Source organism: Rhizoctonia solani, chromosome 9 (genome assembly GCF_016906535.1).
Source record: "Rhizoctonia solani chromosome 9, complete sequence".
NCBI lineage: Eukaryota > Fungi > Basidiomycota > Agaricomycetes > Cantharellales > Ceratobasidiaceae > Rhizoctonia > Rhizoctonia solani.
In genome coordinates, this window is record NC_057378.1 from 557,166 (window position 1) to 582,954 (window position 25,789).

Below are 25,789 nucleotides of genomic sequence, written 5' to 3' on the forward strand. Positions count from 1 at the left end.
TGCAAGAGCGGAACATAGGATTTATTCATAATTTCCTTTTGCCTGAAGAGATGAGCACATTAAGCCTGTGGCAAGCGGTATATTAGGCGAAGCAAACGGTGGGTCAGAACACCATCTCCTGCTTCTCACTCTTATTTTACACTACTCATACATCACATAGATACATAGACACATAGACCAATAGCCATGCTGTTTACTCCTCTCCTCGTACTTGCCACCTATGCCGCCGCCGCTCCAGCCGGTACTAGTTCCAGCCTATCTCTTGCTTCCACATCTACGTCCACACCTGCGAGTGCCACGGCTGCCACAGCTGCCACAGGCACCTCTGCAGCAGCAGTGCCCTCGCCGACAGTTCCATATGCGTCGGACGACCCAAACTACTCGTACCTTGACCGCTACCAGAGCGGCACACCCGAGCCCATCATGGGTGCAGCCGGAGCGGACATCCTTGGACCGCAGAACATACCGCTGGAGAGGGAGAGTCCGGACTTCATGGCGCCTCCTACGACCGATAGCGGCACTGTGTAAGTCATCAAAACGAGTGGGATCAGAACGTGGTGCTGATAATGATGGGACAGGGAAAACGTGAAGTGGCCGATGGCGATATCGCACAACCGAGTGCAAGACGGAGGATGGGCTCGTCAACAGAATGGTATGTGATATGAGGCAACAGAATGAGCATGCGCTAACAGACGGGCACAGAGCACGACATGCCGCTTGCGACTGCGATGGCAGGGGTGGATATGAGACTGAAGGCTGGGGCGATTCGGTGAGTGGCCAAACAACGTTACATTGCTCGAGCTTCTGACTGAGATATACTCCAGTGAGATGCACTGGCATGTTACCGCAGAGGTATGTGATATGTCGCCAAATAGCATAGACAAAGACTGACTCTGAGTCTGGTGTCTCATAGTGGGGATACGTCATGGCAGTATGTGATATAAATTGACGAATATTCGACTAGGCTGACACTAACGCCTGATCACAGGGTAGCTGCAGGGTCAACGTCGTCAATCAGCTCGGTCGCAACTATCTTGCCGATGTGGTATGCGCATACATAACCCATGCTTACTATTTGTATTGCTGACCATCGTGTTCGTAGTATCCCGGTGACCTGTGGTACTTCCCAGAAGGCATCCCGCACTCCATCCAAGGACTCAACGACACTGCCGACGGATGCGAGTTCATGCTTGTATGTCCACATCCTCTCACCCATTCCGTTTCAGGTGCTAACCAAACATAGGTCTGGATAGTGGGACTTTCAGCGAGGACTCTACGTTCTTGCTGACTGACTGGATGGCACACGTGCCGAAGGAGGTGCTGGCGAAGAACTTCCGAGTCAATGCGTCTGCGTTCGACCACATCCCTGGGGAGCAGCTGTGGATCTTCCCGTCGGCTGTGCCGACCGAGAGCGTGGCAGAGGCGAACCCTGTGAGTCCGCAAGGAGAGGCACTGCTGCCATACACGTTTGCTGCGAGCAAGGCGCCGGCTACGAACGTGAGTGTGTGCGCTCTATGATGAATGTCTGAGGCGCTGAGGGGAGAGACGCAGGTGACTGGAGGGTCTGTGAAGGTGGTGGACTCGCGGACGTTCAACGTGTCGAAGACGATCGCGGTGGCAGAGGTGACTGTGGTGCCTGGGGTATCCGTGAGCTGCATGTGAGTGAATGAGTGGCGAAGAATAGCAAAAGTAACACAGAGCTGACATGACCGATGCAGTGGCATCCTACCCAACCCGAGTGGACGTTCTATCTGTGAGTCAGGCTGGAATTGTGTTTAGCAGTGACAATAGCTCATGATCATGCAGGGAGGGAACTGCACGTGTGACTGTGTTCGCATCTTCAGGCAACGCTCGCACCTTTGACTACCAGGCTGGTGACATCGGTAAGTTTCCATACATTCTGAGGTTGGGGTGCATTAGTCTGATGTCTATACAGGATATGTACCGCCCACCTTCGGTCACTATGTCGAGAATACCGGGAACACGACGATGAAGTACCTTGAGATCTTCAAGACCGACATATACGAGGACATCAGTCTGAACCAGTGGCTTGCTCTCACGCCACCTGAGATGGTCAAGGTGAGTTTCGAGTTGGATAAGCTAGGGTACGGCTGGGAGCTGACACATGGTGCAGGCACACCTGCAACTGGATGACGAGACGATCTCGCAGCTACAGAAAGTGAAGCCGATTGTTGTAGGACCTGGCGAGTGGTAAACAAATGACCCAGGTTTCCTCAATCATCAATCAAGTACACTACCTCCATATATAATGAACATAACCAAGTGTAACCTATTAGTGTAGTTATCATATAAAACTACTTCAAATACATATTTTGTTGATACTTACCTGATGAGCTATTGCTTATAGACGCACAGAAAGGTAGATTCATGTCTTCTACGGAAGTTGTTCGATCTGTACCCGGGTATTCCTGTTCTTGAGCGGTTTGTATCTTTCATTTGGTCCCTTGTCCCTGTTCCACAAATCCCTATATCCTACCCATATGCATTCTCATTCCCGAGGTTTATAAACATTCATTTCTGCATTTGTGTAGTCACTCGTTTGGACCATAAATGTAGCAATTATGTTGTGGTTTTGTCTCCACTATCACACTATGTCGTTACTTAGGCTCCGGTGCGGATTAAGGAACTTTATTTAAATATCAAAGGAATATTTGTTTGTACACGAAGGTAGCGAAAAACAAAATGAACCGTGACCGTCGGGGGCCAGGAGGAATGGATGAGTCCGGGGCACCGAGGCGCGAGCATGGCTCGCGGGCCGGATGGCCATCTCTGACGGTAGGAAAGAGGGTGGCGGTAGGAGAGGGGGGAGCATAAGTGAGGTATGTTGGGGTAGAGAAAGAACCTTACAAGGGCAAATAGGAGCGAGTTGAAAGAGGGATGCAGGGTGGGACAAAGATAACTGTAAGCGTGCAGGTACGCAGAATGCACTCAGTACATCGTAGGCGACTGGGAGTAGTTGCGGTCACATGATCTTAAATGCTAAACGCTCTTGAGCCGTGCGCATAAGTCTTGGCTTGTGGCCCTCCGCAGGCCCCGGACTACAGCCCTTAAACTTCCTTTAGTGTACTGTAGGGCTTCTAGTATACTTAACTAGCGGGGCATTCCGGTGCGATACGCGGCTGATGTATTGTCCGCTGGTATTGAGTAGCCTCATGGGTTTGCTTGTGAAAAATAGTATCAGTATTTAGCTGGTGGCCTATTCAAATGGCATTCAACTTTATGTTGGTTATGATAAAGCCCTATAGTGGGCTCAGCTCAGCGTTCACTTATTGAATAGGACAACGTGGGAGTTTGGCACTCAGGAACAAGTCAATTATTTCAAGGTGGCTATGCTGGCTGCTTACCCACCACCCTCCTCTTTCCCACAATCACGTCCACAAGCAGCCGGAAGCACACATGGTTCCCTTAAAGCTCATGCGAGAAGTATTATTGACTATGGTTTATTATCGAGTATAGGGCTTGATAGCTAAGAATCTGGGTTAGCTCCAACAGAGTTCTGCGTCGCACTTCCGAATGATTTTCTCAGCATTGATGAACGTATAGACATCTTATTTTGCTGGACGTACACCCAGACATGAAAGTGGGTCAGGAATCTGAAGGAAGCTAAAACAGTTCATATGCCAACTAGTGATATATCCATGTCTACTTGCTTGCTATAACTTAGGCCCGACGGCCTGACTCTTGAATTAGCTTTTATTTAGTCAGCCCATCCATGACAGGCAAAACATCCAGACGTTGATTGAAGTGACCACTCCTACCCCAGATCAGTCACGACAGCTTATTCTAGACCAGACCCATCACTCTAGGCAGACTTGACAACTTGAATGTAGCTACTCACCTTCATGTGAAATTGCCTCTTGCCGCTTGGGTGCGGCATGAGTGGCAGGTGTCAAAGGCTATCTCTGTTCAGTGTACCACTTTTGGAAGTCTCGGGCATAAGTTGGCATACGCCGCAAATTATGTCTAGGCGGAACTATAGCTGTTATGGTGCTAGTGGATTATCAATGTCTATGGCTGACAACAAGCCCTGAGACGGGAGGCAGTGGGAGGGGGGAGGGCACGGTTAGTTAATTCTGGTTCTATATAACCGGCTAAAGGTTGTTAGTAAGGACACTACTATGAAATTCTGGCATTTTTGTGTTTCGAGCTAGTCTCAAGAACCAAGGATGACAAGCCTATGAGCAGTTAGTACACACCTAGTCCCTTATGGTCCGCCAGATGTCCGGTTATTTGGTCCATAAATTGACTAATTGCGTCAGTTGTATACTAAATACAGGTATTTCGCTTAGCTGGCGAAACACTCGTCGCGGCTGCTCAGACTGCAGTCCTAAAGCAGTCAAAGGCGGAGCATATGAATTCAATAACTATGCACTACCTTCAAATACGCTGAATGATAATGTAGTATAAAAGAAAGCCAAGTGCTGGATCAAAGCTCATCACTCAGCTCTCTCATCTCTTACTAGACCAATAGATCACATAGACCAGATAGACATTTAGACTGTACATCATGCTGTTTACTCCTCTCCTCGCACTTGCCACCTATGCCGCCGCCGCTCCAGCCGGTACTAGCTCCAGCCTGTCTGTCGCTCCCACATCTACATCCACACCTGCGAGCGCCACTGCTGCCACAGGCACCTCTGCAGCAGCAGTGCCCTCGCCGACAGTTCCATATGCATCGGACGACCCAAACTACTCGTACCTTGACCGCTACCAGAGCGGCACACCTGAGCCGATCATAGGTGCAGCCGGAGCGGACATCCTTGGACCGCAGAACATACCGCTGGAGAGGGAGAGTCCGGACTTCATGGCGCCTCCTACGACCGATAGCGGCTCTGTGTAAGTCGTTGGGTGCATGGAATCAGAACATAAGACTTACAGTGATGGGACAGGGAAAACGTGAAGTGGCCGATGGCGATATCGCACAACCGAGTGCAAGACGGAGGATGGGCTCGTCAGCAGAACGGTATGTGATATGACGCAACAGAATGAACATGCGCTAACAGACGGACACAGAGCACGACATGCCGCTTGCGACTGCGATGGCAGGGGTGGATATGAGACTGAAGGCTGGGGCGATTCGGTGAGTGGCCAAACAATGTTACATTGCTCGAGTTTGTGGCTGAGATATGGTCCAGTGAGATGCACTGGCATGTTACTGCAGAGGTATGTATCGCACTAGTCAGCATTTTGCGCATATATTGAGTTTGATTCTGCAATCTTATAGTGGGGATATGTCATGGCTGTAAGTACCATCTGGCCACAACTAGCTCGTTATGCTGACATAAGCACCTCATCACAGGGTAGCTGCAGGGTCAACGTCGTCAATCAGCTCGGTCGCAACTATCTTGCCGATGTGGTATGCGCATACATAACCCATGCTTACTATTTGTATTGCTGACCATCGTGTTCGTAGTATCCCGGTGACCTGTGGTACTTCCCAGAAGGCATCCCGCACTCCATCCAAGGACTCAACGACACTGCCGACGGATGCGAGTTCATGCTTGTATGTCCACATCCTCTCGCCCATTCCGCTTCAGGTGCTAACCAAACATAGGTCCTGGATAGTGGGACTTTCAGCGAGGACTCTACGTTCTTGCTGACTGACTGGATGGCACACGTGCCGAAGGAGGTGTTGGCGAAGAACTTCCGAGTCAACGCGTCTGCGTTCGACCACATTCCTGGCGAGCAGCTGTGGATCTTCCCGTCGGCTGTGCCGACCGAGAGCGTGGCAGAGGCGAACCCTGTGAGTCCGCAAGGAGAGGCGCTACTACCATACACTTTTGCTGCGAGCAAGGCACCGGCTACGAACGTGAGTGTGTGCGCTCTATGATGAATGTCTGAGGTGCTGAGGCGAGAGACGCAGGTGACCGGGGGGTCTGTGAAGGTGGTGGACTCGCGGACGTTCAACGTGTCGAAGACGATCGCGGTGGCAGAGGTGACTGTGGTGCCTGGAGGTATCCGTGAGCTGCATGTGAGTGAATGAGTGGCGAAGAATAGCAAAAGTAGCACAGAGCTGAAATGAATGGTACAGTGGCATCCTACTCAACCTGAGTGGACGTTCTATCTGTGAGTCAGGTTGGAGTTGCGCTTAGCAGTGACAGTAGCTCATGATCATGTAGAGAGGGAACTGCACGTGTGACTGTGTTCGCATCTTCAGGCAACGCTCGCACCTTCGACTACCAGGCTGGTGACATCGGTAAGCCGTCTTATATGCTATGTGCACGATAACTTAGTCTCATGCGTACAAAGGATACGTACCACCGACGTTCGGTCACTACGTCGAGAACACTGGCAACACGACGATGAAGTACCTTGAGATCTTCAAGACTGACATATACGAAGACATCAGTCTGAACCAGTGGCTCGCTCTCACGCCGCCTGAGATGGTCAAGGTGAGTACCGAGCTCGATAAGTATGGTGAGGGTACGGAGGAAGCTGAAACATGGTACAGGCACACCTGCAACTGGATGACGAGACGATCTCGCAGCTGCAGAAAGTGAAGCCGATTGTCGTGGGACCTGGAGAGTGGTAAATACGTCAATTAATCCGCCCCGTAATATTCAACCAAAGAGGCACAAACGAGCCAAATAAACATACTTGCAGATGTAATAACTATATTATAATGTAATGAAATAGTTCCCTCTCTACACCTCTGCTGCAATAGGCCACGTGACCTAGTTTTCTTGATTACCACGCGAATTACGTTCAACTCCTGTTTCGGAATCTGTCAAATTTCGTCGCTCCCACCATATCAGCTGGCACAGACTCCCGAGCGGCCCGCCTAGCCGCTTCAATGTCCGAATCCTTGACAGTCACCTGATGAACTTGTTGATCTCCTGAATGGGGTTAAATCAAACCTGGTCGCGAAGGAAGCGCATATAAATACCAAGGCTGAAGCAAGTCTGCGCTGGCATTCATTTTCCTGTTTACTCCTCACTATGAAGCTATTCTCTTTTACTGGGCTACTGGGACTTGTAGGGCTGGCAAAGACTGCCGCATTGTGCGGTGGCACAGGGTGAGCTCACGGTTCGAACCATCCTTATATATGCTGAAAAAACATTATTTATTCACCAACAGACAGTCTTTATGCTTGGATGTAAGTGCACCTGTTTGCCTTGACCAGTTGGCTTCTCTCACATGCATCGATTTGAGTAGGCCCGTGGGGCCGCGACCATGTTTGTTATTTCTATATCCAGTTGCATAATGCCGGGCTAACATTTTCTTTCGCAGTGAGTCGCGAGCTGATGTTCCTGCTGGAGCCATTACTATTGGTTCTGGTGGGAAGTATTCGACTATTTCTGCAGCATTAAAGGACACTAGCAGGTATGGTTTATCACATCCAGATCCCCCCAGACTCATGAACAAATTCCATTAGTAATATATATTATATCTACTCCGGAACTTACAAGGAGCAAGTTTACATAAATAGAGCCAACGTCAAGAGTATGATTTGTAGTTCAGTCGATTGTGGGCACAAAACTAACTGATATTTTAGTCTACGGTCAGACCGCTAGTAAACTCAATTACAATTCTAATACTGTGACGATTACCAACAGCCTTTCGGCGGCTGCAGCAGGAAGCAACGATTTGAGTGGTACTGTGAGGGTTGCCGCTGCCGGTGTTAGGTGAGACTTACTCATAGGCGGAGAATTACAAACGCTGAATTTCGCGGCCCACGAATAGTCTGTACAATCTCAAGTGCGTTTGTCTGGTATTATATAAACGAATGATAATCCTGATGTTCTTTTTAGTATCGCAAACACCTATGGAAAAGGCGCACAGGCAATTGCATTGAGTGTCCAGGCCGGAACATTTGGAGCTTATGCTTGCAAGCTTACCGGATATCAAGACACTCTTTTGGCAAACAAGGTCAAAACGTTATTCAAGTGTGCACATGTCACAGTCAACTAACGTGATTGCGAACTAGGGTACCCAATTTTACGGAAGGAGCTATATAAATGGCGCTACCGACTTTGTGAGTAGATCTGTGTGGCTTTGCGAGCCTAGGTATTAACTCTTGTAGATCTGTGAGTGCATCCACCTCCATGGAAATGGTTTTCAGCTCAATGTGTGGTTTATTTAGTTGGGACAGAGGCCTCTATCTGGATCACCAAGTCGACTATTGAAACCGTTGCGTCTGGATACATCACCGCGTCTGGACGTAATTCTGGCGACGCAAATTACTATGTAATTGATAATTCGACGGTAAGTATCTTTCGCAACGCCAGAGAACAATTATACTGACAAAACGGTTGGTGAAGATCAAGGGCACCGGATCTTGCTACCTTGGCCGACCGTGGCGCGAGTATGCGCGTGTTATCTTCCAAAACTCAAATATTGGTAGTAATATTGTTGCTGCGGGGTGGAAGGTCAGTTTCTCCAAGTTTTATGACCTGCCTTGGTCTGACTTGACCCGATCACAGAACTGGAATGATAATACTCCAAACACCGCCCATGTTTATTACGGAGAATACAACAACTCGGGGTGAGCCTACTTTACATTGATCTACGGACAACGGTTAACTTTCTGCCTTTGATAGGGCTGGAGCGTGGAACTCCAAGCGCGTATCATTTGCAACCAAGATGACTTCGCCGATTGCAATTTCAACCGTGCTTGGCTCCACGAGCTGGGTTGATTCAGCTTACCTGTAAATGATTGTATGCGTAGTTGCGTGATGCAATCATCAATTCAGCCAAACATTCATACATTTCTCCGAATTTTTTGGGTGAACCGGAAAGCCGGACTGGTCTGGAAAAGGTAACACTTTATGTGGATCCTAGAGAACAAGTGAAAGCTGGAGTGATCATGAAAGAGCGCTCTAAACGTCCGATATGATACAACCGTTGAGCTGCCCCCATGGGAAGTTCCAGATGGACTGGGCCTATGACAGCAACACTAAGAACACATGTACACATATCGTACGCCACTATGGCGTGATAAGATCCTGAAAATCAGTATATCAGTAAAGCTATTTTTGTCTCGCCCTCCATCCCTCTTCCACTATTGCTCTTTCTTTTTTTACACCTACAAAGGGCATGCTTGTACGCTAATGTATCCTCTTGGGCTACCCCCTCTCTTTTTCACCACCCCCCTCCTTCCTGCCGTCAGAGATGGCCACCTGACCCGCAAGTCATGCTCGCGTCTTGGTGCCCCCAGATTCATCCTGGCGCTACGCGCCGATCACCTATCCCTCCTGGCGCCCGACAGCGACGGTTCATCGCGTATTTGTTACATTTTTATACAAATAAATACAACTTCTATTTACATATAACTCCTCTAGCCCGCACCAGAGCCTAAGTATGTCTCCATAGAATTGCCCGAAAATTCACCCTCAACTGCAGTCTTACGCTCCAGTGCTCTGGCAGTCGTGAGACCGCGCAATATATATTCTATCGCCAGGTGCCAGATTGGTCTGGGCGATCCGGCGCACATATGCACCGGATGGGGGCTCTGGGGCACTCGGACGCGAGCCAGCACTCGCGGGGGGGGGGGTGGGCCATCCCTAGCGACAGCTATATAAATGCCGGTACAAGAAATAACATACCATGCAATGATGAACCGACGCTTATAACATGCACCAATGCATGTCCACATATGCGTGGACTCAGGGATGGTGGGTGGGACTTAAAAAGAGAAAGAGCGCGTCGGTAGACCGAACGCGCGATGTGAATGTGGTCGGTAACAACCAACATCCAACGATCACGTGGCCGCGCACTCGGCCGTCGCATCCTTCGCGCAAGACTAGGCTCGTGGGTCTCCGCAGGCTCCGATCCACAGCCTCCATGTTGAAATTTGTGAAATCAGATCAGAATTTCAACATACAGAACTTGTTCATGTTGTTATACTAACTCATGTAACATCTATTTGTTCATTTCACTTCATTTGTTTCTGTTATCAATCACGAAAGTCCATTGACCAGGTACTCATCCTGCTCTTTTCCCATTTGCCCCCTGTGTGTCAGCGTGTGTGATATATATGTGGCTCAATCACGGAGCTGTAGTCCAGCAGGTGCTTGTGATCTATATCAATCGTGTGTTAATGCTCTGAAAGCCGTACGGGAGTTGCGCGGTCCCAGTGTATGGGAGCACAGGTCAATAAGACGCTATATGAGGGATGAAACTAGGTTCTAACATCCATAAGGTACGATGTCGTTGAGTGAAAATCGGAGATAAATATATACAACGTATTTTTATTAGATACACTAGTAGTAAGCTACGCCGATTATAGTTCTTAGACAAATAACTAGTCTATTTGATTGCTAATTTGTGGCGACTTGAATTGCCTATTTACCACTCGCCAGGTCCCACGACAATCGGCTTCACTTTCTGCAGCTGCGAGATCGTCTCGTCATCCAGTTGCAGGTGTGCCTGTACCATGTTTCAGCTTCCTCCGTACCCTCACCATACTTATCCAGCTCGGTACTCACCTTGACCATCTCAGGCGGCGTGAGAGCGAGCCACTGGTTCAGACTGATGTCTTCGTATATGTCAGTCTTGAAGATCTCAAGGTACTTCATCGTCGTGTTGCCAGTGTTCTCGACGTAGTGACCGAACGTCGGTGGTACGTATCCTTTGTACGCATGAGACTAAGTTATCGTGCACATAGCATATAAGACGGCTTACCGATGTCACCAGCCTGGTAGTCGAAGGTGCGAGCGTTGCCTGAAGATGCGAACACAGTCACACGTGCAGTTCCCTCTCTACATGATCATGAGCTACTGTCACTGCTAAGCGCAACTCCAACCTGACTCACAGATAGAACGTCCACTCAGGTTGAGTAGGATGCCACTGTACCATTCATTTCAGCTCTGTGCTACTTTTGCTATTCTTCGCCACTCATTCACTCACATGCAGCTCACGGATACCTCCAGGCACCACAGTCACCTCTGCCACCGCGATCGTCTTCGACACGTTGAACGTCCGCGAGTCCACCACCTTCACAGACCCCCCGGTCACCTGCGTCTCTCGCCTCAGCACCTCAGACATTCATCATAGAGCGCACACACTCACGTTCGTAGCCGGTGCCTTGCTCGCAGCAAAAGTGTATGGTAGTAGCGCCTCTCCTTGCGGACTCACAGGGTTCGCCTCTGCCACGCTCTCGGTCGGCACAGCCGACGGGAAGATCCACAGCTGCTCGCCAGGAATGTGGTCGAACGCAGACGCGTTGACTCGGAAGTTCTTCGCCAACACCTCCTTCGGCACGTGTGCCATCCAGTCAGTCAGCAAGAACGTAGAGTCCTCGCTGAAAGTCCCACTATCCAGGACCTATGTTTGGTTAGCACCTGAAGCGGAATGGGCGAGAGGATGTGGACATACAAGCATGAACTCGCATCCGTCGGCAGTGTCGTTGAGTCCTTGGATGGAGTGCGGGATGCCTTCTGGGAAGTACCACAGGTCACCGGGATACTACGAACACGATGGTCAGCAATACAAATAGTAAGCATGGGTTATGTATGCGCATACCACATCGGCAAGATAGTTGCGACCGAGCTGATTGACGACGTTGACCCTGCAGCTACCCTGTGATGAGGTGCTTATGTCAGCATAACGAGCTAGTTGTGGCCAGATGGTACTTACAGCCATGACATATCCCCACTATAAGATTGCAGAATCAAACTCAATATATGCGCAAAATGCTGACTAGTGCGATACATACCTCTGCAGTAACATGCCAGTGCATCTCACTGGACCATATCTCAGCCACAAACTCGAGCAATGTAACATTGTTTGGCCACTCACCGAATCGCCCCAGCCTTCAGTCTCATATCCACCCCTGCCATCGCAGTCGCAAGCGGCATGTCGTGCTCTGTGTCCGTCTGTTAGCGCATGTTCATTCTGTTGCGTCATATCACATACCGTTCTGCTGACGAGCCCATCCTCCGTCTTGCACTCGGTTGTGCGATATCGCCATCGGCCACTTCACGTTTTCCCTGTCCCATCACTGTAAGTCTTATGTTCTGATTCCATGCACCCAACGACTTACACAGAGCCGCTATCGGTCGTAGGAGGCGCCATGAAGTCCGGACTCTCCCTCTCCAGCGGTATGTTCTGCGGTCCAAGGATGTCCGCTCCGGCTGCACCTATGATCGGCTCAGGTGTGCCGCTCTGGTAGCGGTCAAGGTACGAGTAGTTTGGGTCGTCCGATGCATATGGAACTGTCGGCGAGGGCACTGCTGCTGCAGAGGTGCCTGTGGCAGCAGTGGCGCTCGCAGGTGTGGATGTAGATGTGGGAGCGACAGACAGGCTGGAGCTAGTACCGGCTGGAGCGGCGGCGGCATAGGTGGCAAGTGCGAGGAGAGGCGTAAACAGCATGATGTACAGTCTAAATGTCTATCTGGTCTATGTGATGTATGAGTCGTGTAGAATAAGAGTGAGAAGCGGGAGATAATGCTCTAACCCACCGTTTCCTTCGCCTTATGTACCACCTACCGCAGGCTTAGTTCACTCACTTGTTTCGTTAAAACGTACATATGAATACCTTATATGTTCCGAAATTGTCTATTCAGACATGAAAGATCGAATATTTGAGGTCAATACCGTCGCAAGCTAACCGAACCACGACATCTGGGTCCGGGAGGCGTGCGTAGCCGAATATGTTACCGTGTGCATGGAGACCTGACAGCCCTTGCGGGACCGAGCCTGTATTATTCAATCACCCTATTTTTGGCCTTGTGGGCTCTTACTACTTTGGCATATATGATGGCCGTGGCTAGAGCGTACTATAAGCGGGTCGCTCGAATAAAGTTATTCGGCAATACAAGGGAAAGCTTTGTCCGACTACCACCACACAAAAGGCATTGGTCAGCAACCACCATTCACCGCCATCTAAAAGTAAGAGTAATTGCATGGCCGTGAAGATAAGACCCAGAAGTCACCTTGTCACGTCGGAGTGTCCCAAAATGCATCCATGAACAGAGATAGTTGGCGGCATCTGTCAAACACCCAGCCAATCACAGTCTTCGAAACATACAAGCACAACTATATAAGCACTCATTAGTTGTATTAAATGGTCGAAATTGAAGTACAGCGAAGAGCCGGGCGCAGCTTGCTTGTTTAGGAGTGACAGCTGCGCCAGAAGATACCATAATTGCTAGCAGTTAATTGCAAACATAGGGACTTGTGCTGACTTGAAGCCGAGACTGGCCTCCTAGCCATGCTTAGTTCCTGAAATGCGCAGTGGTCGCTCATTATATATTCATGGGAGTAGAAGAGACAGGGTTTCGGGGGCAAGGTTGAAGCGATTGTAGGACCAGGATGAGGTTCTGAATGGCACTTATCGAATAAGAACAAAACACAAAAAAATGCTGCAATACTGGTGCTTTGTTTTCAGGGAATTTAAATCCACAAATGACCTGGAAGAGAATAAGAAAGGAAAACTGGGTGAAAAATGTTCTGATAGGCCCGTGGTAGTAGCCCACATGTCAAATCAAACCTAGCGTACAATGTCATAATCATCAAAAACACAACAACAGCATTGGGGCAAACAAAAACGAGGAAAGAAAAAAAAAAGGAAAAGGAAAAGGAAACTACAGAGTATACCTCCAGGAAACAGTATGAACTCCCTTGCGCTCGCTCGAATCCGGGGATCCAGGTACTTCGGCATGCAATTGAGCATTTAGTGCGCGGAATCGCAAAGCCACGGCTGCCACAATCACAAATAACCAGCTTGCATGGCAATCGAGGCAATACATCCTTGGCGATACAAGGGAGCACTCGATGAAGTGCTAGGTAAACCGAATGAATAACGTATCGAGCTATGTGAATTTGTAGACCTACAAGAGACTGGCCGAAGCCATGTATCCGATGGCTCCAAAGCCCAGAGTGATCGCGCCCGCAACAGCACGCTTGCAGGTTCCGCGGACGCTACAGGCACTGATCAATACACGAAATAAACTAACCAAGCCGAAATGAACCTACTTATTTTGAAGCATGACCATGATTAGAGGAAGTTGCGTCGCGCTTCCTGCAATAGCCAGGAAAGTACCAAACACGGAGGCTCCAACATTCTTGCTGAGCATGCATCCAAATCCAACGACGCACATTACGGCACCGAGAAGGATATAAGGGGAACGCATGCGAGTACGATCGGAATGCCACGAGGCAGTAATGGCGACGATCGCTCCCACAACCCATGGTGCGATGGCCAACGCCGAAGTTCCCGCAGGGGTATATCCTAACGATCCCAGGTGGGCGACCCCGACCGTGGGTAAAGCCGTGACTGAGACGTTGGCACAGCCATAGGCCAAACCGAGTGCCCAAATCATCCAGCATCGGAAGTGGTAGAGGATCTTTTCCCAGACGTGCGCGTCACAGACAATGTGATCGTTTCGATCCTCCTCGAGGCGGTCGAGAACTGTGAGAACATAAGCGTTAGCGGATGCGTGTGAGATGAATGAAGATCGTACCTCGCTTGCGGTCGTCTTCGCTCAAGAATGTGGCGCGCTCAGGGAAGTTCTGGACGAAGACTAACGAGATGCATGCGATTATGATAATAATAATACCTAAATCCCCGAAAGTCAGCGAAAGTCAGCGAAAGTCAAAATCAGAGCGTAATTATAGTTACCGAAAATAATGAATATCCATTGCCAGCCTTTTAATCCCGCGATGCCTTCCATAAGCCCAACAAGGTAGGCCAAGATGGGAGCCGCCGCCTGATTTATAGTCACACCTTGGTAGAAAATCGTCATACGGAGACCAAGTTCGAAGCGAGTGTACCAGCAGGTAATAAGAAGCGTGCAGACGGACAAGAAACTAGATAGCCGGACAATCAGATGAGAAATTATTGGGGGTGAATTAACGATACTCACCCGCTCTCAAGCCCTCCGAGAATAGCACGAACTACGGCAAGCTGTTGCCAGTTCTTCACAAATGCGACGGCGATGCCTCCGTCTATGCCCCATAAGAACACAATAGCAAAAAGGAAGAAACGAGGATGGTAACGACGGACTAGGAGCGCCGCAGGTAGCTGGAATATGATATCTGGGTTCCCAATAGTTATCAATAACTTTGCGCAAATAGAAGGGTATGAGGAAGACCTACAGCCGATGAAAAAAACAAGGACGGATACCCAGTAGTCTGTGTTTGGGAAACCCATCATTGCAACTCCAAGAGTGTCCATACGAGCAGCTCCAAAATTGAGAATGAACATCATGGGCATAATCCAAATGTCAGTGCGCAGTAAAAGTGCGGCATCGTTGGCCTGGCCATCCTCAGATCCGTAACCAAGGCCAGCGACATCAGAGACAGGAGTGTCGACGACTGGAGCCTTAAAGCCACCCTTCTCATCAGAGACGGGTGGACTATCTTCACGTTTAGAAAAGTTGGACATGTCAATGCAACGGTCCAAGATCGGAGGGAGCGAAGGAAGGAGCTCCTAGAGTACTTGGTTTACTCGGGGGCTATTTAATACCGCAGAGTTTTCAGTGGGAACAGGTTTGAGATAGGCCAAACGTCCCCTCCGAAAGCCCATCATTTCCGGAAATGTTGTATCCCTGGACCATTGGTCAAGCACGGGCTGAAAATGGCATAGGGGTAGGCAGGAAATCCCACGGCTGGTCACACTCGTCTAGCCTAGATCTCTGTCAGTTTGACGAGAAGACGTTGCTGAGAATGATAGCCCTGAAAGACTTCTGTTTTCTCACTAGAGTTAATTGAGAGTAAGTTGGAGGCGGATCTCGAAGGAAATACTTGCTTACCCGGGTTTTCATATTCGCTATGCTAATATACATTCCCTTCCTCAGGGAGAATACTGGGAAGTCACGGAGAAATCCATATGTTCACAAAGCGGAAGATAGCCAAGCTTGTTCATTCAACCGCTCAAAGGCAACTTGAAATTCGCATCCTTTCGTAGCAAATCATGACGCAACTGGATTTTCATGGTCGGCCGCTCGAGAAGTGGCAACATATTGAGAGTAGTCGCCGCTTTACCAATTTTACCAGGCACGAGAGTTTTTACCATGATAGGGCAAGGCGGAAGATGGGGTAAAAACGTGCCGCGGGTGCCACTTTGTCGATCAGCGTGGGGAAACAAGACACATTCAGTGGCATGAGCGCCTATGTTATCCGCGGATCAGCTATTCAGGATCTGAGAGGTTGTATTTCTACGATAATCCAAATTGATATTACTTCACTTTGCCATCATCCCATGCACAGAAACAATTCAATTCGCCCAACCAAGCTAAGTGACCATGGGGCCAATCTCTCAAACGCGGTATTTACAACGTTCTCAACCGATCGAGTGCCGTTAGAAGCGCCAGAAATGCCAGATGATCTTGGTGTATTGAGGGATTCATTCGGCATGAAATGTTCTAGGTGGACCGGGCTCCAACTAGAGGAACGTTCTGGTCATCCTCCGTGCTTGAAACGAGATGGTAAAATACTGTACTTGAGAGCCTTGACCTTTTGTCAATTTTCCGATCTTTTGATGATTTCTCCTTTGCTTGCCTACCTGATTTAGAACTTACCGAATGTCACCATCCACCTCATGTACACAGTTCAACGAGATTAATCGGAGTATTTCATGTCACGAGTGAAAGTTTGATTCACGCACGATGAAGGAATTACTTCTTGGACTTGGCTGATTTACACCAAAGTCATGTGAGAGAAAGACTAGAGATATCCGCGCTATGTATGCTTCTATAGCACATTTCCGTGGGCACATCGGCCCAGCCGCCACATCAATGAGTTGGTGGCGCTCGCCCCCCGAGATAGGGGCTGTGGATCGGAGCCTGCGGAGACGCACGAGCCCAGACTTAGTCGCAGGGGTCGTGCAGAGATGAGTGTACTTTAGTCACTTGATCGTCGGTCGTGCTCGCTCGACCAGACTTCCACACCGCTTTCGACTCCTCATCGCACATTTATTCTTATCTTTTCCACCCGCCAACCGACTCGCTCGGATTGCGACGATTCTTCGCGATCCCGTTCCCAGCTGAGTATTTCCACGCTTCCCCTTGTCGTTAGGCCTGGCCACCCGCCCGCGAGTTCTGCTCGCGTCTCGGTGCCCTAGCTCCCATCGGTGCACTCCGTGCCGGTTCCCCCGCTCCTGCTGGTTCCCTAACGATAGTTCTGTGTGCACGCTCTAATTATTTATTTTATTTTGCTTCTATAAATATGATCTACATCAGACTCTCGGAGCCACCGAAGCCTAAGTTCTTACTTCATAATTTAGTCAATTATGACATCTAAGAGGCCTTGAGCACTCATTATTCGTCGCCACTTGACGGTCGGCTACATTGACTATAAGTCAATATTCGACAAATAGAAGTAATAAAATGAATAGTGGACGGATAACCCTGCTTAGTATATCGAGGCACTACCCGGTAGAGAGCGGCCGTGTGCGAAACAAAGAAAGGGTGATCGTAGATATTCGTATACTAGAATAGGGGATCATGGGACTTTGAACAAAACCTTACCTACTCTTGATTGGGCTGTCCGAGGTACATTTTTGTTGGATCAAACCGTAAGATGCAGCTCAAAGAGCGCGCATATATTTTACCCCTATCTCCAACTGTATAGATATCTATTGGTCACACACTTCCTATATACGTCGTTCCAACCGGTTCCAGAACCATATCCAGATATGGGCCCAAGCGGAAGATAGCTCTTCCATCTAGCGTTTGAGAGCAACCATCACGAAGAGTGGTGCTCACCTCGACCCTGGGATTATCGGCATTGCCAACATCCTATCAACACCTTGATTAGTTCCGCCGGTTGCCTGAATCGGAGGATTCGATCACAGGGGATTGTGTGCCTGCCATGCCCTCCCACGGCTGAAGTCGCACCAGTGGTACAACAGCAGTATCGTACAGAAAAGGAGGAAGCAGCTAAGCCTGGCGAGTGGTATCTGGCTACCTATTTCGCGTCCGGCCCGTATATTCACGTAAAACATTTTACTGTGTGTTCAAAGCCACTGTGGAGTGTCTCTAATCGGAACTACGCACTGATCCTGACTGGTGATCACAGTTCGCCTGATACTCCGAGTTCTAGCTAAGATCCAGGGTGTAGATCAACATTTCAAGTTTGTAATCTACTCAGGTTCTGTGAGTGATGTGCTAGGCAGAGCACGAATAAGAGAAATATCCCGCAGGCAATTATTGCTCATTAGTTGTTCAGGAACTAAGGAGAACCAATGAGACTAGAAGTTCAGACCTGGTACTATGGAGCCGCCGACAAGATGACGACTTATGCGGAATCGAGACCTCAGTGAGATGGAAATAGTAGAGCAGCGCGTACACAGTCGAGCACCCACATTGATATCACATACGGCTTAGGACGATAGAATAAACCCAGCTATTGTGAGGCTCGTGATCAAGCTTTGTTTTCTCCAGAAGTGTTGTTACAGGTCGAGCGTGTCAACAACCAAAGGCGGGAGCATAGAGGCCGATTCTAGATTCTAGACGACTGCACGATAATGAGCCTAGTGCTATGCGTGTACTGTCATATCACAGATAAAGTTATACGTGGGGTTTGCTGTCGGGAAGAGTAGAGGACGGTAATAGATGAGGACAGTAATAGTATCAATATTCCTGTACGTGGGTTTCCCAGCTTTAGGTACCGAGAAAGAAATAATATTCCAACTCTCATACGAGTGGGGAAATGGATGTTCGAGAAATACAACTCCCGGTGCCACGTGATTGCCCATCTCAGCTGGTAACTGAGGCTCGTGAAATTGAAGGACCATTTTGATATTGTGTTTGTAGATGCAGATCTCTCCTTGAATTATGGATATGTAGGGGGCGGCTGGCGTAGAACTAGAGGCTGTTGGTGTCGGTTCGCGTTTTCAGCCACTCATTGTCAACTACAGTGTCATATATGCGGGAATTATGATTATTACATTCAGCTTTAGATTATATTATCGGGCTGCTCGTGTTCGTCAGACAGCCACTACTAGTCAATAACGATGCACTAAAATCTAAAGTACTCCTATACGAAGAACCCTTTGCGATCTTCTTTCCTCTGTGTGCCCAATGATCAGTTTCGCTCGATTTTGATATAGCAAGGTACTCACCGCACGGGTGCCGTGGCTCAATGCCAAGTACAACTTGAACAATCTCTCACAATCATCGTCTCCTCGGAAAGGGAAGTCTGCACCAAGCCGGTATGCCGCTGCGAATCCAGAAGTAACTGCGAGTTCATGCATATTGAGGACACTCCATGCCCCAGCAAAACTGTACGAGTTCTGTAAACAAAGGCGAGAGATATGGCAACAAGAAACTGAGCGTACTGGGTGTGGTTTTTGCCATTTATAAACATCATCCAGGGGACAACTTTAGCGTAGTGCTGCCACCTGTGGGATTGCTGTATCAAGGTTAGCCTCGAACTTCTAAAGAAAGATCTGGGCGCTTACCTGTTTCCACCATTTCTCGTATATGCGTTTCTCTTTTGGGATTTCGTTCCACGTCCACATTCCTTCAGAGCTATCCCTATCCAAAAAGATAGTTTGGAACACATGTTGCTCCATGGGTTTCTCGTCGTGGGGAATATCTAACATACTGGTCTCAGCCATCAAACCTTTACGGAATGTGGAATTCTGGAAACTTACGATCCAACCCTTTATCTCCTGGTGTACTGGCAATACCCTTAAACTGCGGTTGGTAATGAGTTAAGTCTAACCAAAAGTTAATTCAACTAGCCTACGTTTGTACTGACGAGACTCACCAAAACTCATCTCAATTTTGCGTTTGTCATCCTCGTACTGTTTGGTATAGTATAAAGGTTTGAACTCTTTTCTACCCAATTCGATTGCATCTTGATCGTCTTTTGCATGCTCGGGTTGAGGATCGGCAGCAAGAGAATCTTTGAACTTGGTTTCGTAGTGCTAAAAGTTGGTTAGGTACACACAACGTAAATAAATATAGACAAGTCAGATACCTTGTTCATATAATCCAAGTCGTTATGAGTGATTGTAATATCATATCTTGGAAGAATGTCAGCTCGATAAGAATAGGGGGCAGGGTACGCACAGATATTTGACACTACCTAGCACTTGACGTTCCATCCAAGTTGCCGATTTTCCCAGAATTTTAAGCGCTGCATCTGCATCTAAGGTGACAGTTAGATTTCAAGCAGTCCCACCCAAAATTAATACATACCAGTAGCCATGACGAGCTCATCAAACGTCTCGCTCTCGAGTTCTTCGGCGTCCCCTTTCGCATACTCGACAACAACTCCACCCTTGCTAGAGTCCTTTCTCTGGACTACGTTCTTAACTTCGTGGCCTAGCTTGAAGGTCGCCCCCGTCTTTTCGATCCCTTGCTGCCACGCACGATACACATCGCCCAGTCGGGGGAAGGCAAACATCGTGGGGATGCTCGCCAACAAACTCCTATCGTCGAATTCAAAAAGCCGCATACTCGGGTCTAGAAATACGCGTGCAAGAATTGCTGAGCTAACATAAGGTGTCTGGTTCCCTGTTCCAAAGAATAATGCAGCCAAGGGGTAGACCATACGTTCGCCAAAGGACGGGCTGAATCGGAACAATGAAAGCATGCGTTGGATGGGTATGAAAGCAAATATGGGTTCAAGGCGTTTGATCGTTTTAAGAGCACGACCGAACTTTGCAATATCTGATTCGAACGAGCGAACAAGCGGAGAAGGGAAAACGTTGGACCAAAAATTGGGGCCTGTACCAAATGATATCTGCATCCCGACCTCGGTACATTCATAGCCCAGTAGCTTGAACATTTTGATGCTGTCAAACCAAGTGAGTATAGAGATAGATATGATTGAAATAGAACATACGTATTGGCAAATGCAGGAGAACATCCTTGAACTCCATCATTGATGTAGCTTGCCCCATACCGCTCGGCATCAATGGATATCGAAGTTGCCATTCCTCCAGCTTCAGTTTGTTTATCAAATATAGTAACTTCGTACTTTTCGGTATGTTTACTAAGTGCATAAGCACAGGACATTCCAGCCGCCCCAGCGCCGACGATGCACACCCGGGTCTTCATGTTGAGTCAGTCGAGGGGGAAATAACAAGAGAATCGCCAAGAGCCATACGGGATTTTATACAACCTTTACTCCGATCGAGGAGCCCATATCTGCGTCAGTGAAGCCTAAACGTGTTAACAATCGGATCGACCAGAGTTCATACATCGAAAGTCAGAGCATCGTAGTCTGGGAGCAAACACGGTGGCTTACTAATCATCACGTGTGCGTGACGATCTGTGACGTCAGATTCCTAGCCTCACCTATGATGGTAAACATACGTAGCATTTATAAATACTATAGTCGGCCAAAACCCCACCCTCTACCGACTACCACAACATGTCTACCACTCGCCAACGCCAAACAGGAAAGACTGAGGCTGAAAAAAATCCAGAGAATTTGCCGCCGAAACGTGAAAGCAAAACCACTCAGGATGTCAGGGCGCCTTTGAGTGGAACAAGCTTATCCACAGTTAGTCAGTATTCGTACCTTCTCTTATAATTTTACGTTTGACCAAAATACTGTGTAGTTTATTCCTTGGCCGCACTGGGGCTCATATGGGGTGCCCTATCCGCATATCGAATTGTCCAACTCAAGGCTGATGCGGGTGGCTGGTATAACCTTGCACTTGGACGGCGACCGGATACGGGTGCACCTGTGAAGGGTAATCCACATGTGGGGTGTAAGTACCAAACTTTCTGGTCGCCCTTGTTCGGGGAGAATTCATGTATTGGATTTCAGCACATAAGACTTCCACCCACAATACCGGAGTTAAGGGCGTTGAAGATAGGATACGAGGTAGGTACTCTAAACTAGTATGATATCCGATAAACGTGCCTGATCAGTATTCTCGCCCATTAGCCCTCGCCGATGAACTGGGTATCCATCCGCGTGAATGGCTTCTGCAATCCGCCCACTTATGCCTACCGCAAGTGCGAGCAGTATTTCTGCGGAAGCGAGTGCAACGCCTATGGTACGTCAGTACTAATGCACAAGAGAGATATAGTCTCAGTTTTTTTTCACAGGCCGACGCTGTGATCGGTGTATTGGGTCTGACAACCCGTCGGGAGAACAGCAAGCCAATGGTGCTTCTTCTGGATTCCCTGATTTGGGTACTTTGGTGGGACTCGATGATCCTGCTCCTGGCCTTGACGGATAAATACTACGGTTATAACTGAATTTAATATTGTGTTTTGTATATATATGATTGAATGGTTGTCGCAATTAACAAATCGCATTGTATCATACAGGCATTCACCAAATCATGTGAGTTTCATGTATACTACGTTCCAATTTCTCAGATCTTTGGGCGATTTCTGAGCGTGTATGAGCATTAACAGACATATGTGACTTCACTGTTTATTTCAGAGGGTTTCATGGATGTATGGAGACTTTGCGGTGATTGATTATGATCAGAGCATACATATATCCCGCTTTGCAAATAGAGCTCCAGGAGCGCGTAAGGTGGCCACCCAATGCTTCCCAACAAACAACAGAACCCTTCGTTGGACTTTAGCGTTCGACAAAAAATTATTGCTCATCTCTGTGAAAAAAGGCTTTGATGTACTTCGGAAAATCCCAGGTAATGGTATGCCAGTTGTGACGCAACTTTATTTCCTAGATAGGGTTTAATCTAGCACTTCAAGGCTGTATTATAAGGTGTGCTACATCAAATAAATCCCAATCGATTGGCTATATAGCATGTACGAAGATTAGCTACTCATTCTGGCTATGCTCCGGCCAAGTTGACCTTGATGCCTTATGATACTGGTTGCAACTGTACAAGTACAAGAAGTACATATACTTCTTTGTCCTCCAATATCCTTAATGGTATGGCACTCAATCGTAAATTTTGTACGAGCGCCGCAAAAAGCCAGTGAAATGGTGCTTTTAACTTGGAGCCTTGACAACAATAGAAACGGGCGGCCGCTCAGAGGCAGTGAAGTTTTCAGGTCCTGAACACTCTAAGGCTCGTAGCAAAGCTTTCGGCCGACGCACTAATTACAGCTGCTCACACATTAGCGAATTTAACCTTCTCCCTGCTACATTTGGCTCGTAACACCGTCACAAGATTATTCTCATTTACTCATCGTTTACCGTACGATTAACCATAAGGGTTGTGCGCATGGTTCTATCGTAATTCAACATATTCTAGGTACAACTTGAAATTTCACGGCCAAAGAAATGACCACGTTCAGAGGGCTATATATGGTATTCAATAACCTCCGCGTGGAACGGAAGACGGCCATGCCATACAGCAGGGTGCGTCACTTGAACTCGGGGCAAACTCTGGAAACAAGCAAATGCCATTCAATCTTCCGATCCGGGCCCGGACCGCTTGAACCTTGATGAGTACTTGGCACTTTTTTCCTACTGGCTGACTATATCTAAGCGAAAGATACCCTATGAGATGTTCCATCGGCTGGAGGGGACATCTATTCCGACGCCCTATGACACGATTAGATTCTCAATTGATCCATCTTTACCCAGACCGGATGGCAGTGTTCTAGCAGCTACCACATCGAGTGCAATGTGCTGTATGTATGCGGGGCTAGTACGTATATAGTGACCCTGAGTTATAGGACAATGCCACTTGGTTCGGGGGCCTTGTGGCTATAAGTTTAAAGAGAGTTCACCAGAAATGACCATGGTTATTTTCCGAGGGTCACGTCTTCAGAAAGAAGGCGGGAGTTATGAAACATGGATAGAATTTGATAATAAGAAGATCCATGGTGGAGAGATATTTAAATACGGGCTGGGGTTAGGTACGAGTCCGGATAGATCTACTTACCAAGCCCGAGGTTCTCGACCAAGGCAAACACGCACCTGTCCGAAGATATGGTAGATAAACCGGGAGATGGGGAAAGCCGAAAAGTAGTCTCTTTATGACCAACCATATACTCATAATACTATTCTCGTATTCTTTCCCTGGGGTGTCAGGTAATATGTGCTGTCTAGAATCGCACACCCTGGGGGTTGGATTCATCCGCATATCTACCACAAATCAGATTGATTAACTACTACACGAGAGTTTAGTTACCAAAGAACGACCACCGGACTCGGGACCGAAAATACCGGCATATGTATACATTCGGCACTCACCGAGGGAGGCACTGACAGTGGGATACAGTAGCATATAATACTTGATTTCATGGTCAGTTATAGCATGTATTAATAGTCCTTGCGCAGTCAGAAATGACAATAGAGTATGCCCACTCGCAGAAGCACCGCTGTTGGAGGGCACCGGAAGAAATGTTGATTAAGTCGACCCACGAGTCTCACAGTGTAACGACACTCACGACGCCAGATGCTCAGCAATTGGATTTAGGAATGAATGACATCTGACTTAGTTAGGAAATATCATTTTCATGGTATCTCGATGGATGGAATCGTAGCAAACATTTACGAATAAATTTGAACATAGATGACGGGAGATTTCGTTCCTCCTACCTAATTAAATAAGCACCCGACTAGCTTGTAGTGTTCAGGTAGCTAAGGAAAATAAGGTCGAATATAACAAGAATAAGATGTGTATATTAGTTCAACAAACCAAAAACGACTCTTACTAAAATTCGTTACTCTCGGGCAGAGGATATCCGACGAATTTGAAGATAAGACAAACTTGGGTAAGCAATTAAATTAAGCCGTGGCCACGACACGATATACTCACGTAACCTCCGGGAGGAGCCACAATCCTTCACGAACTACCATAGCCATCACATGCATGTAAAAATAAGCTCAATTGATGAAACGGAGTGAAGCGTTTGCCTCTGGATAGTAGTATCTCCAAACGTGCATGTGTGCTTTTGGTTAGCTAAGCTTGTACACGCAAATGCCTCAAGGTTGTAGTCCAAGTCAATCAGCCTGGTATTTCATCCAAGGCAATGGAGTTAACTCAAAACTACTGGCTCTGCTACTATTAGAGTTCTCATTGAGTAAGCAGCCCGCGTCGTAATTCCAAGGTGGGTAAGTGGGCGTTTTCAGTGTTCAGGCATTTTATCCGTGAGTACCAACACATAGGTCAAATTAGATGACATAACAAACTATCTTGCATCAGCATCGCATCCACTTCGGCTTGTACTGACGTGAATAGTCGTGCACAAGGTAACGAAGCCTTTCTGCCTCGTGAAATTCGGGAACGATAAGCACGAATCCCCGCATGAGCATTCAGGAAGTCGAGACCGACGAACACTGAGGTGGAAGTATCTCTTCATGTATGAAGACCTACAATTTGGCATACGTAAGGGTACATTAATTCTACCATATTTGTCCTGTTGATATACAGATAAACTACATTTTAAGAAGTGCCAAATATGGCAGCTCTATGTATCTTGTAAGCGATCATTCCTTGATCAATCGATCACTGATCTCCTCTGCAAACAACTCATGCCAACTTGGTTTATAGGCGCAAACATGTGATTCGACGCATCGGCTGATATACCTATATCCAAGGCACACATGTTTTTTTTTGACTCCGAATCGGAGAATGAAATTCGCTCTAGTACGTTGCGTGCCCGTGAAAGGCCCCATTGTAGATCTAGATCTTTCGTTGGTCTTAGCCTCGATCAGGTGAATAGGGATAGGGCCACACAGCTGCTTATTGTACACGCAGGCGCTTTGTTCGTCCCCCCACTGTCATGAACAATCGTTGGAATTGACTATCCTGTGACTTCTGATCTCCTCGTGGCTGGCGGAGGGTTCAACCATCCGGATTTTCGGCTACATAGGGTCTATCTTTTGATTTTTGTTTCCTCGGGGGCCAAGGATACTTGTCACCATGATATATAAGAGATGTCGCTTTTGATTCCTTCCAGTTTACTCACTATAGCTATCCATC

General features: G+C 47.9%; 6 protein-coding genes across 6 annotated transcripts; 3 read left to right on the top strand and 3 right to left on the bottom strand.

Moving 5' to 3' along the window:
* Positions 1-186: 186 nt before the first annotated feature.
* On the top strand, positions 187-2,215 carry RhiXN_07706 (oxalate decarboxylase; the record flags this gene model as incomplete). The annotated part of the gene is made up of 13 exons (XM_043327522.1): positions 187-524; positions 579-652; positions 703-769; positions 825-852; positions 914-931; positions 989-1,045; positions 1,103-1,182; positions 1,254-1,501; positions 1,552-1,658; positions 1,719-1,753; positions 1,807-1,883; positions 1,937-2,079; positions 2,135-2,215. 13 exons carry the CDS (start codon positions 187-189, stop codon positions 2,213-2,215), a joined length of 1,353 nt encoding a protein of 450 aa, XP_043182907.1.
* Positions 2,216-4,528: 2,313 nt separating this feature from the next.
* RhiXN_07707 (pectinesterase) lies at positions 4,529-8,673 on the top strand (the record flags this gene model as incomplete). The annotated part of the gene is made up of 27 exons (XM_043327523.1): positions 4,529-4,857; positions 4,911-4,984; positions 5,035-5,101; positions 5,157-5,184; positions 5,246-5,263; positions 5,321-5,377; positions 5,435-5,524; positions 5,576-5,830; positions 5,885-5,992; positions 6,053-6,087; positions 6,141-6,217; positions 6,271-6,413; positions 6,473-6,549; positions 7,000-7,036; positions 7,103-7,117; positions 7,177-7,196; positions 7,252-7,344; positions 7,397-7,464; positions 7,517-7,646; positions 7,705-7,719; positions 7,773-7,890; positions 7,949-7,996; positions 8,045-8,048; positions 8,105-8,226; positions 8,283-8,390; positions 8,445-8,506; positions 8,562-8,673. The coding sequence occupies 27 exons, from the start codon at positions 4,529-4,531 to the stop codon at positions 8,671-8,673; spliced, it is 2,310 nt and encodes a 769-aa protein (XP_043182908.1).
* A 1,635-nt stretch (positions 8,674-10,308) lies between these two features.
* RhiXN_07708 (oxalate decarboxylase) lies at positions 10,309-12,333 on the bottom strand (the record flags this gene model as incomplete). Its single annotated transcript, XM_043327524.1, has 13 exons — positions 10,309-10,389; positions 10,449-10,591; positions 10,645-10,721; positions 10,775-10,809; positions 10,870-10,977; positions 11,032-11,286; positions 11,338-11,427; positions 11,485-11,541; positions 11,599-11,616; positions 11,678-11,705; positions 11,761-11,827; positions 11,878-11,951; positions 12,005-12,333. The coding sequence occupies 13 exons, from the start codon at positions 12,331-12,333 to the stop codon at positions 10,309-10,311; spliced, it is 1,362 nt and encodes a 453-aa protein (XP_043182909.1).
* Positions 12,334-13,672: 1,339 nt separating this feature from the next.
* Positions 13,673-15,349, bottom strand: RhiXN_07709 (major facilitator superfamily transporter; the record flags this gene model as incomplete). The annotated part of the gene is made up of 7 exons (XM_043327525.1): positions 13,673-13,745; positions 13,798-13,884; positions 13,939-14,374; positions 14,427-14,522; positions 14,585-14,772; positions 14,829-15,000; positions 15,061-15,349. The coding sequence occupies 7 exons, from the start codon at positions 15,347-15,349 to the stop codon at positions 13,673-13,675; spliced, it is 1,341 nt and encodes a 446-aa protein (XP_043182910.1).
* Positions 15,350-18,942: 3,593 nt separating this feature from the next.
* RhiXN_07710 (flavin-containing monooxygenase/FMO family protein) lies at positions 18,943-20,975 on the bottom strand (the record flags this gene model as incomplete). The annotated part of the gene is made up of 10 exons (XM_043327526.1): positions 18,943-18,975; positions 19,028-19,187; positions 19,244-19,317; positions 19,367-19,503; positions 19,562-19,627; positions 19,678-19,837; positions 19,891-19,936; positions 19,983-20,061; positions 20,112-20,710; positions 20,761-20,975. 10 exons carry the CDS (start codon positions 20,973-20,975, stop codon positions 18,943-18,945), a joined length of 1,569 nt encoding a protein of 522 aa, XP_043182911.1.
* A 316-nt stretch (positions 20,976-21,291) lies between these two features.
* Positions 21,292-22,111, top strand: RhiXN_07711 (uncharacterized protein; the record flags this gene model as incomplete). The annotated part of the gene is made up of 5 exons (XM_043327527.1): positions 21,292-21,427; positions 21,482-21,627; positions 21,694-21,750; positions 21,814-21,925; positions 21,978-22,111. The coding sequence occupies 5 exons, from the start codon at positions 21,292-21,294 to the stop codon at positions 22,109-22,111; spliced, it is 585 nt and encodes a 194-aa protein (XP_043182912.1).
* Between the last annotated feature and the right edge of the window lie 3,678 nt (positions 22,112-25,789).